The sequence below is a fragment of the Castanea sativa genome, chromosome 2 (assembly GCF_040712315.1).
Source record: "Castanea sativa cultivar Marrone di Chiusa Pesio chromosome 2, ASM4071231v1".
In the NCBI taxonomy this organism is placed as follows: domain Eukaryota; kingdom Viridiplantae; phylum Streptophyta; class Magnoliopsida; order Fagales; family Fagaceae; genus Castanea; species Castanea sativa.
Genome location: NC_134014.1, coordinates 352,811 through 365,945, shown reverse-complemented (window position 1 = coordinate 365,945; position 13,135 = coordinate 352,811). Strand labels below are relative to the sequence as shown.

Sequence of the window (13,135 nt, the reverse complement as noted above, 5' to 3'; positions counted from 1 at the left end):
AGATTAGAGTTGTGCTTGGATAGCTCAATAGGTTCTACTGTAGGTAGATATTTTGGGATCAAATATATTCCTTGTTCTTGTAACCTCAATTTTTATTAGTAGATTTTTGGCGAAAATACACTTTTAATCCCCACATTTTGGGCCAATTCTCATTTTGGTCCCAAAATTGATTTCATTTCTAATGTAATCCCTAAAAAAAGAAAATCAATTTTATTTTGGTCCTTGCCATCAGCCCACTAACAGAAATCTCCTACATGGCAAACGGTGCACCCTACTAACTAACGTGGCATTGATGTGGCAATTAAAACATTATTAAAAAAAATTTATTTGGCATTTTTATATGCACGTTAGCATTTTAATTTTTTTTAAAAAAGCCATGTCGGAAAATTTAAACTTAAAAAGAAAATAAATTAAAAAGCAAAACCTAAATCTAATTAAAAAAAGGTTTCAAAAAAAATTCTAATTAAAAAACAAACCTTTAATTTCTTAATTTTAATTTAAACTGAAAATGCAAATTTGATCTAAAAATTTAATTTCTCAATCCTCATATTTTCGTGCATTTTATTTTTTCTTAACCAAACACAAAAATAAGCTGGAGCTTCCCAAATCTCAGATCAAATCAATTTCTCTTCTCCTCTCTCTCTCTGAGCTACTCCACAACTACCATGAGCCACCATTAGCTATGGTTTTTCTCCGAACCTCTATCCTCACGATCACACTCTCTCTAATTCATTGTGCTGAATTGGTTTCTCCAACTCTCTCATCGTCCTTCTTTGCTCCACCGCTCCGGTCACTAGAGGTCCGATCCTGTCGCCTCAGGATCAGTGTCACTGTGCGCGGAGTTCTGTCGTCAGATCGAGGCATGTAGGTCACAGATTGGTTGGTGTTGGTCACAATCTCTCTGACTTGGGTTTGTTTTTCCATGTGGGTGTTGGTTTGTTTTAAATTTTTGGGTTTGTTTTTTTCATGTGGGTTTGATGATATTTCTAGGTTTATGGGTTTGATTTGTTGGAGGTTTCGGTGGACGATGGTGTTTGGATGGAAAAGGGGAACATCACCTGTGGTGGTCGTGGCATGCATCAAGAAGAGAATCCATTTCCCATAAGTGGGTATCTGTGTTTGTTTGAGACTTGTGTGATTGAGTTTGTTTAGATTTGCCTGCTCTTGTTCTAGGTTTGTTTGTGTTTTTTGGAGAGAATGTGGAGTTGTTTGTATTTATGGGTTTTTTTGTGTGTTTGTTTCTGAAGAAAAATTTTGGGTTTATGGGTTTGCTAGAGATTGCATTGGTTACTGGGTTTATGGTTTATTTCTTCGATTTATTTATGGTTTGGTTTGGTTTCTTGGATTTATTACTTGTTTTTCTGGATTTGATGGAGTAGATTTGGTTGCTGGATTTGGATTTGGGGTTTGCTGGAGATTGGTTTATTTCATGGATTTAGGAAGAACACAAAAAACAACTTTAGTTCTTACGAAAAAATAATGAAAGAAAAAAAAAATTAACTAGATTTAAGTTTTGTTTTTTAATTTATTTTCTTTTTTGCTTTTAATTTTCTGACATGGCTTTTTAAAAAAAAAATTAAAATGCTGATGTGGCATATAAAAATTCCAAATAAATTTTTTTAATAATATTTTAATCGCCACGTCAGTGCCACATCAGCGCCACGTTAGCTAGGAAGGTGTTTCGTTTGCCATGTAAAAGATTTCTGTTAGTTGGCTGACGGCAGAGACCAAAATAAAATTGATTTTCTTTTTTTAGGGATTACATTATAAACGAAATCAATTTTGAGACCAAAATAGGAATCGGCCCAAAATGTAGGGACTAAAAGTATATTTCTACATAGATTTTTCAAGGAATGATAACCTATATATCACTCGTTGGAGTTTTTCCTACCAATGTTTTTCCCATCGTGATCATATCATTGTGCCTCATAATTTACTTTTTAGCTACCTAAAATTTAGGTTTGGTGATATAGTTGTTCCCAACACTTTATAATTGAAGCATTACATAAATTGAATTTAATTAATTAACTTGGGTAATTGGTTTACTTAACCCCCTAAGTTAAATAAACCCAACACATTTTATATCGCAAAAAATTTACAAATTCTAATTTTTATTATTATTATTATTATAATAAATGTAGGAACATAATTAATTTCAAAACATCTTGCCTAGAACCAGGTCTTTCCATTCTTTGTTGAGCACTCATAATTGTACAAATCAAGAAGTAGTGAAATTAGGAGTAAAAATTGGGTGTACATCTCGTAAGTATTATAATTGTTATCTATGCCTATGAAGCCAAAGACACGACAGGAAACACTATATTGAAAGGAATATCAAGCTACATATCAGAAACAAGCCCCAACGCCATCCAGGAAGCAATGGTCAAGGCAGCTATAAAGGTTAAGAGTCTGGGTTTTAATCAAATTTTGTTCCTTAGGATTTGTTTGGTTGGAAATGTGCAAATGTGAGAGGATAAAAAAAGTGCAAATGTGGGAGAATGAAAAAGTTAGTAGATAGCAAATATTTTAATTTTTTCCTCTCTTTATTTGATTGAGAATGGAAAAATTGATAAATTTACTATAAGCCATCAGCGATGTCACTCTGTTTTTGTGCCCGTTTTGTAGTTAGTGATGTTTGTAACCTAGCTATTTTGGCAACTAGAATACCAATTCACTGCTGTACGGTTAACCCAGCTTTTTTGTGAACTATTTGTTTCTTGGAATGGTATCCAAAAAAAAGAAAAAGAAAAAAGTTATTGTTGTTACTGTGTTCAATAAAAAAATTATGTGTAAGCTCGTTGGACCGACATTCAACGAGGAACCTACAGTCCTACTTCCTTTCCCCTCTCTCGGCATCTTCAACATCCGCTAGTGCTAAGTGAGACGCCTTGACCAAAGCCAAAAGCGTGTCATTGGCAAGCTCCGCCGACCAAAGCCTTGGTGAAGTTGGTAGCTCCGATGATGATCATCCAAAAATTTCGATATTTTAGTGCAAAATGGTCATATCTCATTCTCAGCTCAGGTCAGTACATCTTATTAATGTATCCATCTTTCGATCTGTCACAAATTGTTTTTACTAGAGCGTTTCATACTGCTTTAATTTGTTGGGCCTCCTTGCTCAGTGGAGCTGCCCCGACATTCAACGAGGAAACTACGCGGCTGAGGCCGTGATGGTTAGCGTTTCAAAAACTCATTCTATCTCATTTAACATGCTACTTTATATCGCACTCAACATGAATGATTCTATTTTTTACTATTTTGATTATAATAATATAAAAAGCTCATAATTAACCACCACAACCCACCATCACAGCCACAACCCGCTGCCACAGCCAAACCCAAACCTACGGCCAAAGCCAAAATTAACCACCACCCCTGCCAAAGTCCGAGAAACCCACACCCAAAATGGCAAAATCAATCACCACCACCAAACCCACAACCAAACTCACAAAACTCAGCCACAATTAAAATCAATCACCACCACTACCATAGTCAAAATTCACAAAACCACACCCAAAATTAACCAGTACCACCAAAGCCACAGAGATGGAGAAATAGCGGAGAGAGAGAAAGAAAAAAGAAAGAACCGGTGAAAAAAGAAAAAGGAAAAGAGAGAGAAGAGAGGAAAGGTGAATAAAGAAAAAAGAAAAGAGAGGCGCACCACCGAAAAAAGACAGAAGAGGTGAAGAAAGTAAAAAGAAAAGAGAGAGAGAGAGAGAGGAGCGCAGGAGACAAATCAATACCTGAGAAAGAGACAAAAATGAAAAGTAAGAGAGAAATATTTTTTTAACTCATAGTGATAGTAGAATAAAAAGGTGCGGAGTATTATTCTTTTTTTTTTTTTTGTTGATAATCGGAGTATTATTCATTAACGCACATGAGCCATAGATGATACTTTACTGTGCTTCCATTGCTAAAAAACCATATTATTTATTTTATAAAATGTTTAATATTGTTTTAACTGATTTTATTTTAGCATTTAACACATTAAAATAATATATTTATTACAAATAAATAATAACCGCTGCTACTATCACAACCACTTAAAATATATTATGTTTTTTTTTTAGAGGGGTAAAATATATAATGTTTTTTTTTAGAGGGGTAAAATATATTATGTTGTTTTACCATTTGAGCTATAATACATTGCTATAGATGGCTGTGTAGTGTAGTCAATGAGTTAAATTTTTTGACTATACCATTACTAATGTAGCACAATTTTTGTATATTGTGGTGCTAAAAATAGCATTTTAGTAATTTCACACCACCAATGTATGCGATGCTAGATTCAAACAATATTTCATTAATTAATTAGATTGGTATTTGTTTACTTTTCCCTCGACTTCATCGTATGAAATGTAGTGAAAGTGCGAAACCGTATCTTGCTTCAACCAACTAATGGTAACCCAGATTGTGTTTAGATGCATGGATAGCACACATAGCTTCACTTGTTGCAAGACTTTCCCAATATATAGCTCTTGTAGTGTTGATGTGTGGCCACTATCACCAGCTTTGTGCAAATAAAGAATATAATGACAAGTTCCGTTTGATTTTAAATTTAACTTAAATTTAAGCAGTCCCAAAAAAACATGACTGAAACTGTACCTAGATTTGAAAAAAAAAAAAAAAAATCAATAAAATATTTTTCTTAAAAAATACATCATGTACTAACAAATGAAATATCTACGGACATGGATTTATTTTCCTAAAAGAAAGCTATACAAAATTGGTAGTCCTTGTCTCCTTTCTATTTTGAGAAATGTTATGTTCATAATATTTTTATAATATTTTCACAATAAATTCTAAGCACATATTATTATTAGTAGGCTAAAAAAGTAATTTTAATGATGGATTTAAATTATAACTAATACTCCGTAATAACTAACTATTTATGATTTGTTGTGAAAATGTTATGAACGTAACAATAACACTTCTCTTTCATTATAGGTAGCTAACGGGTATCCACTTGACAATCAAACTAATTGGCCAAGAAATTATTGCAAATCCAACGCATGTTCCCCATTACCCCTAGTTCAACCTCTCTGAACCTGTAAACTTTTTCAAAAGTTCTACCATAACCACTTGAAGGACTATGGTTATGGCAATGATTTCCATAAACAACTTGTTCCTAAGTATCCCTTCAAAAACATTCTTCTTCTTGAGCTTTCTTGCATTGAATTCATTGAAGACCTGACAAAGGACAAAAGTAGTGAAGATCAAGGTGTCATTTACCTTCTCAATCACAATAAAAATTGATTTAACTTTGAATTATAAGATCAGAAGGACTACAATCTGATATAAAGCTTGGGCTAAAAGGTTTCTCCGCATAATGTTGGTAATAAGTGGCTTAGTTTGATCTACTAGTGGCTTCTTCATTAGTTCCTTGGTGGGTTGCTCTGTTGCTAGAGTTAAAGCACCCAAGGTATGCTTAATTAGGTTCGCTCATAATAACTGGACTCCTATCAACGGGCCTTTACTAACATTCTGTAATAGCAGCAACATTCATGGTGAGTTGAAACTGAATGAACTTTTGAATGTTTTTGTAAACACATCTTCCCCACCTTAAAATTTTGGCCACTGAAGAAAAGTAGTCATCCAAAATAACAATATTTGAGCTCTCCTTGGCCACCTCGGTGCCCTGAATTCCCATAGAAAGTCCTACATTAGCTTCTTTCAATGCTGGTGAATCATTTGTGCAATGCCCAGTAACTGCAACCACATGACCCTTTTGTTTCAAACATTTTACCATCAGTAGTTTGTCGAAAGTTGAGGATCTTACCAACACAAAAATTTTATCAACTTTCTCCATTCTCTCCTCTTGTGTGTAGTATCTGAATTCGACACCTTCTACCACTGCTCCACCCATATCTTGATCAAGATGTTTATTTAAGATCTCTTTCAATAGAATCCCTATTAAGACAACTTTTTTTTTTTTTTTTGTATGGGTTCTATTAAGTGCCTGTTTATTTCAACGTTTTCAACACAAAAAGCCCGTTTTGAAAGAGCAAATCCAAAAATCCCGTTTGGTTAGTTATAAAACGCAACTTTTTGGAAAAAGTTGCGTTTTGAGTTTGTGAAGAGAACGCGCATTCTGCGAAGGGAGCTCTGAGGTGCATTTTACAAAAGCTCTGCACGTTGATGAATCTATCCGTTGGCTTTATTGGTTTAGTTACCAAATTGCCCTCACTTTTACTTAAAACTTATCATCTTCTTCTTCCTTTGATACACACAAACACAAACACAAACACACCCACACAGACACACAGAACCTGCAAGAACACCGCCACCAAAACGTAGATCCCACCATCCATCCAACACCGTCCAACCATCACCACCCAACACCGTCACCATCACTCGTTAAAACCACCCCCACCAAAACCCTGTTAAAACAACGGAAACCCAAAATACAACGAAAATCAAACATGATCTACCCAAAATTCACAAAAAATCAACTTAAAATTAAACCATTAACTGAAAACCCATAACCCAAACCCAAAATCAAAATCAAAATCAAAATACATACTCAATGGTAGCAGAACACTTGAAATCAAATGAGAGAGATTCAACCATGCAAGCTTCGACAGAAAGGAAGAAAAAAAGGGGAGAAAACTTGCAGGTGAAGTGGCAAGAGAAAGGGGAGAAAGGAAGAAAAAAAAAAATAAAAAGAAAGAGGAAGAAAGGGAGTTGTGTGCAGAATGTTCTGGAGTGTGAGGAAGTGGAAGGGAAAAAGAGGAAAAGAGGAAAAAATCTTAAAAGGTTAAGGGTACGTGGGTGGAGGAGAAAAAAAGAGGGGGGGGGGGAAAAAGAGAGAGAAAGAAATGCCGTGTGTGGAGGATAAAAAAAGAGGGGAAAAAAAAGGAAAAAAGAAGAAGGAAATGTTATCACAATATTTTCACAATAAATTTGAAGTTATAGGTTATTATTAGTTAATAGTGGTGAGAAAAAAATAATTTAGAAAGAGAAAAAAATAATTTTAATAGTACGTTAAAATTAAAATCAGTATCAATTTTTATCACAATATTTTCACAATACTTTCGCAATAAATCTTAAGTGGTAGGTTATTATTAGCTAATATTGGTGAGAAAAAAATAAATTTTTTAGAAAGAGAAAAAAATAATTTTAAAAGTACATTAAAATTAAAATCAGTATCAATTTTTATCACAATATTTTCACAATACTTTCACAATGAATCTAAGTGGTAGGTTATTATTAGCTAATATTGGTGAGAAAAAAAATATTTTTTTTAGAAAGAGAAAAATTGATTTAAGTATAATGAAGTAGTTGATTTAAGTATGAAACAAACTCTTTTATATTTACATTGTCCTTTTTGGTAATTTACCACTCAAACCACTACTTTTATAAGTGTTAGCCAAACACTCAACTTTTTAAAAATCACTTTTTAATAGCTTTTACTAAACACTCAGCTTTTTCAAAAAACACTTTTTCATACTGCACTTTTTAAAATCTCCACTTTTTCAAAAAGTCCAGTTTTAAAAAGCTGAACCAAACTCACCCTAAGACAACATCGATCCTGCATTATCTCACATTTTACCGTTATAAGGTCTTGGAATCTCCCTTAGTGGCAGTTGCGTGTCTAACATGTTTGAGAGAGAGAGAGAGAGAGAGAGAGAGAGAGAGAGAGGTTTATAAATTAGCACATGGGTGGAATTTACACTTCAAGAACTATTAATTCAGTCTATTGTCAATGTGAACTAGATGATTATTTTTCCTCTGATTTATATGATTTCATGTTCATTTTGAAAATTTCTAACATGGAATCCTAAGCTTCCTCTCTTTAGGATTCTTCCTGTTCATCCTTAGCTAAGTTGCCTTGGTAATGGTGGAAAAAGAATTCATAAAGCCTACTATGTCATTATAATAATATACTTATTGTCATAGATGTGGCAAGTTTTGTTTTCGGAGATCTATCTTTGATTTTTGCCTATCTACATATCCGTACAAGTTTTCCATTGCAATCTTGTTTTGATTTCAAGGTTAATAACAGAGCATGATAGTATAGTCCCACTCCCAACTTTCCACTTTCTCAGCCCACCTATATTATTATTATGTAAATACTAAACACTATCCCATATCTTCCTTCTTTCCAAAGAACCTACTCATATTCTTACTCATTACCCTCATCCTCATCCTCTCTCTCTCTCTCTCTCTCTCTCTCTCTCTCTCTCTCAGATAATGGCAGTTAGCAAGCATAATTGTGTTGCAGTTCGGAAATATCATGGTGAGGTGAGTAGTACATCTTAATATCTGTGGTCTCTCTCTCACAATTTCCTTTTGCTAATTAAGCCAATTCCTTTTGGTGGGACTGGGAGCTCATTAATTTTGATTGCTACGTGCTTTAATTTGTCGGCCTTCCATGCTTTTCTTGCTCAAATTCTATTGGAGGTTGTCCTGTTTGTCATTGTCCCCTCCACCTTGTAAGCATTCAATTGATGAATATATATACATAGCTCCAACTCCACCCCTTCTAATTCTTCTCTTCTCTTTCCCAATATTTGTTGCGTTTATGTGTTGTTGTCACTATTACTAGCTTTGCATAATAAAAAGTTCTATAAGGACACAATTCGGGCCCGGACCCACAATTAGAAAGGGATGGGCCTGAGATGCCTTTTTACAATGAAATTTGTAGAGAAAATGAGCTTGAAATTTAGGTTCTAAAGATGTTTAGGTAACAAAGAATGATGGGCTATGATTGCAGTGGCACATATGAAGAACTGTTTATACGAATACGAAAGAAATCTTCTTCTCGGACATAAGTCGAGAATAATTTGTATTACTACTTCCTAAGATAGATTACAATTATGGATTGTAAGGTCTACCGTGTCCTTTTTTCCTCCCCTTTGCTTAAGGTCTCTTTTTTCTTTTATACTTCCTCCTTTCTTTCCTCTTCACCCTTCACGTTACGATTAGATTCCTCAATTGGATACTTGTCCAATCCACCTCCCCTGAAGTCTGTGGAGATAGGAGCCAAGTTCCACTAGAATGCTCAGGTCTCACTTCCTCATTAATGCGGCCTAAATATCAGTTGTAGAGCATTCAATGCGGGGCGGTGGTAACAACTTTTATCTTAGATATTCCACTGTCCTTCTTCTTATCCTCCACGTGTACCGTGACTACCCTAACCTATAGTAATTTCTAGAGCATAGCCTGTGGATATTAACCAACCCTTCTCCTACCTCGGTTTCACATAGCCGAGGACACAATCTTCCTCGGACATATTTATTCAGACATTATCTCTTCTTTTACTTAGTATTTTCTTATGAGTTAACATTCATACATCCTCGGATCATTTAGTGTCCTCGGACTGGGCTTCTAACCCTAAGAATACTTTTGGGCCTCCCCACATAGATTCCTGGGCCCAAGGACCCTACAAGTTCCGTTCGATTTTTAATTTTTAAGCTACATTCAAACATTCCCTTATATACATAAAACATTATTCAAACTCTCCATATATTTGAATTGAAATACATCATCATATGCTAACTAAATACAGTACATCATATACAAAAAAATGAAATATCACCCACAATCTTACTAAAAAATAATTAAAAAAATCATCTACTCAGTGACCTAGCTACAATACATAATTACAAGCAATTAGATAGCTCAGAAATGGTCTTTTCGAAACAGGTATCCACTTCACAATCCAACCAATTGGCAAAGAAATTATTGCAAATCCAATGCATGTTCCCCATTGCCCCCAGTTCAACCTCTTTGAACCTGTAAACTTTGTCAAAAGTTCTACCATGACCACCTGAAGGATTATGGTTATGGCAATGATTTCCATAAACAACCTGTTCCTAAGTATCCCTTCAAAAACATTCTTCTTCTTGAGCTTTCTTGCATTGAATTCATTGAAGACCTGACAAAGGACGAAAGTAGTGAAGATCAAGGTATCATTTACCTTCTCGGTCACACTAAAAATTGATTCACCTTTGAATTGTAAGATTAGAAGGACTACAATCTGATATAAAGCTTGGGCCAAAAGGTTTCTCCACATAATGTTGGTAATAAGTGGCTTAGTTTGATCTACTGGTGGCTTCCTCATTAGTTCCTTGGTGGGTTGCTCTGTTGCTAGAGCTAAAGCACCCAGGGTATGCGTAATTACGTTCACCCATAATAACTGGACTCCTGTCAACGGGGCTTTACTAACATAAATGACTGCCACCAAGTTAACTATAATAGCAGCAACATTCACGGTGAGTTGAAACTGAATGAACTTTTGAATGTTTTTGTAAACACATCTTCCCCACCTTAAAATTTTGGCCACTGAAGCAAAGTCGTCATCCAAAATGACAATATCTGAGCTCTCCTTGGCCACCTCGGTGCCCTGAATTCCCATTGAAAGCCCCACATCAGCTTCTTTCAATGCTGGTGCATCGTTTGTGCCATCCCCAGTGACTGCAACCACATGACCTTTTTGTTTCAAACATTCTACCATCAGTAGCTTGTCAAAGGGAGATGACCTTGCCATCACACAAATTTTATCAACTTTCTCCATTCTCTCCTCTAGTGTGTAGTTTCTGAATTCAATGCCTTCTACCACTGCTCCATTCATGTCTTGATCAAACCTCAATATTCCACATTCAGTGGCAATAGCTTTAGCTGTGAAAACATTGTCTCCAGTGATCATTTTGACGTTAACACCTGCATATTGACAACTTTCCACAGCTTTCTTTACCCCTGGGCGACACAGGTCCTTTATACCCACCAGTCCTAATAGGGTCAGACCATCTTCTTCTATCTTTTTTTGCTCCATATCATGTTCTTGATCTTCTTTTGAAATTTGCTTATGTGCAAAAGCAATGCACCGGAGGCTGCTAGCTGCCATACCTTGAATTATTTGCTCAAATTTCATCTTTTCACCATCATCTAGATTTTTCATAATTCCAGAAGCATCGTAGTACCTTGAACACATTTTTAAAATGATCTCTGCAGCTCCTTTCCAGTGTACGTGGATTGTGTTGTCTATCTTTCTCCTTGTTATGACTCCACTTCGTTTCTTCTGAGAATTGAATGCTTCAACGTAAAGAATCTTACAGCTTTGCTTCAATTGTTCCATTTCCATGTTTAGCTCCAGAACAGCCCATGAAAGAATTGCTTGTTCAGTAGGACTACCTGAGAACTCAATTTCAGATTTTGAAGTAGGCCAATAAACACTACCGGTTGTGTTTAGGGCAACTCCTTCTTGTAGCAGTTCAAGAATATATGGAGTGGTTGATGTGTAAGTAGCTGGTGCTTTGCCTAGCCAGAACTTGATCACCTTCATTTTATTCAGCGTGAGAGTGCCTGTTTTGTCAGTACAAATGGTGGTGATAGAGCCTATGGTCTCACACGCAGAAAACTTTCGCACCATTGCTTGGTCAGCCATCATTTTTTTCATGGAATAAATCTGTGTAAGCTTGACAGCCAAAGGAAACCCTTTTGGAGTTACAACCTCGACTATAGTAATTGCAGCAGCTAAAATACCTACCACAACATTTAGTATGCCATAAACCTTGGTGGTGCTGCCATTGAACTCTTTATTTCCATTCTCATCTTTTAAATTCCCCGTGAAGTATCGATAGAACAAGATTATGAGAACCTGGAAAGCAACTACCAAACCAAGCTTTCCTATTGACGAAGTTAGCCCTTTAAGCCGAGTTTGTAAAGGTGTCTGGTGATTGGTATTACGGCTGTTGATTGAGGTCATCATCTCACCCCATTTAGTGTTCATTCCAACTGAAGTGATAAGCATTCGAGCATTGCCATCAATCACCTTTGTTCCAGAAAGCAAAAATGGATGGCTGCAATTTACTTCTACACGATCACTTTCCTCTGTCATGCTCGATTCATCCACTTGTAATGAGTGTCCGTCTAAGAATAACCCATCTGCTGGAACTTGATCTCCAATCTTCAAGAAAATGATGTCTCCAACGACAATTTCAAATATTGAAATTTGTTGACGCCGCCCAGCTCTCACAACATCAATTTGGATTTTGTTACTGACCTCAGTTAAGTTGTCAAATTGTCTGTTTTGCCTAAAATGAAAAATGGCAGAAACGACAATGACAAGAAATAGAGCAACAAATATGCTACCACCGTCATACCATCCTTGTTTTATTCCATTCTCTTTGATGCCGAATGCAAGAGAAGATGCAGCACTGCCAAAGTTGATGAGAATGCTATGATCCTTGAATTCTTCCACTACAAAATGAAAGAAGCTCTTTGTAGGTGGTGTTTTATACTTGTTTGAACCGAAAGCCTCATGTCTGCATGCAATGTCTTCAACATCACCTTGAATCCCACATTCAAGATTGGTTTCAAGAGCGGATGCTACTTCATAAACCCCTCCAATGTTTTGGAGGCTTTCAATTTTTTTCTCTTCCACCAGTTTAGTGAGTGCTGCTTGATGAACTTTGGACTTGATGTCCGGTTGGAGATCCACATCCACGAAAGATGCATCTTTGAAAACAACGGCGGAGGGCCATCTCTTGTTGAGTACGCTAAGCTGGGGGGCGTGTGGTGCTCCAACGCTGTCCAAGTTTTGTGGGATAATCGGAGTCGACATAATAAATGATTAGCAAAGCACAATATATAGGAGTAAAGAAGTAAAAAAGAAAAAAGATGATCTTTAAGATTAAGAAAGCAAGGAATTTTCTTTTATGAGTAATGGAGGAAAGGGGAATGGAGATAATGTCGAAATGGATAAAAATTGATCGAGTTAGAGTGGGACGTTTTAGTTTGGAAGGATAGTAGTAGTATTTATAGGTAGGTGCATGGAGCATCGTACGCGCATATTTTCCGTATTCGAGAGATTTCTAGAAGGATATGTTGTATGTTCATAATAAAATTGAAAACTGCTTTGATCACACTCTCACACTCCCTGCATATCACATTGGATGGATGTCGGCGGTACGTATAAGTGGAAAGTTGTTAGGTGTTTTAAGATTAACTTAACTGCCCAAAATCGTGATTCTCAACAAAAAAAAAAAAAAAAAAAAAAACTGCCCAAAAACGCGTCTGCTACTGCCAGCTGTTGCAATACACACTAGTATGTATGTAGTACTTTTTTCCGGTTTCGCAACAACTTGGGCGAAATGGGGTTCTACCGGGAAACCGTGGATTTTTTAGTTTT

At 35.9% G+C, this 13,135-nt stretch overlaps 1 protein-coding gene, 1 long non-coding RNA gene and 1 pseudogene across 2 annotated transcripts; 1 reads left to right on the top strand and 2 right to left on the bottom strand.

The window, feature by feature from the left end:
* Positions 1–2,812: 2,812 nt before the first annotated feature.
* LOC142626223 (uncharacterized) lies at positions 2,813–3,604 on the top strand. The gene is made up of 2 exons (XR_012842480.1): positions 2,813–3,022; positions 3,123–3,604. It is a non-coding gene; the product is annotated as an uncharacterized LOC142626223 (long non-coding RNA).
* Positions 3,605–4,715: 1,111 nt separating this feature from the next.
* LOC142623377 (calcium-transporting ATPase 12, plasma membrane-type-like) lies at positions 4,716–6,689 on the bottom strand (annotated as a pseudogene).
* Positions 6,690–9,571: 2,882 nt separating this feature from the next.
* Positions 9,572–12,743, bottom strand: LOC142625858 (putative calcium-transporting ATPase 13, plasma membrane-type). The gene has a single exon (XM_075799598.1). It carries the CDS (start codon positions 12,566–12,568, stop codon positions 9,593–9,595), a length of 2,976 nt encoding a protein of 991 aa, XP_075655713.1. The 5' UTR covers positions 12,569–12,743; the 3' UTR covers positions 9,572–9,592.
* Positions 12,744–13,135: the final 392 nt, after the last annotated feature.

Coding starts and splice junctions, on each gene's coding strand:
- LOC142625858 (XM_075799598.1), bottom strand. CDS start 12,568: ATGTCGACTCCGATTATCCCACAAAACTTGGACAGCGTTGGAGCACCA.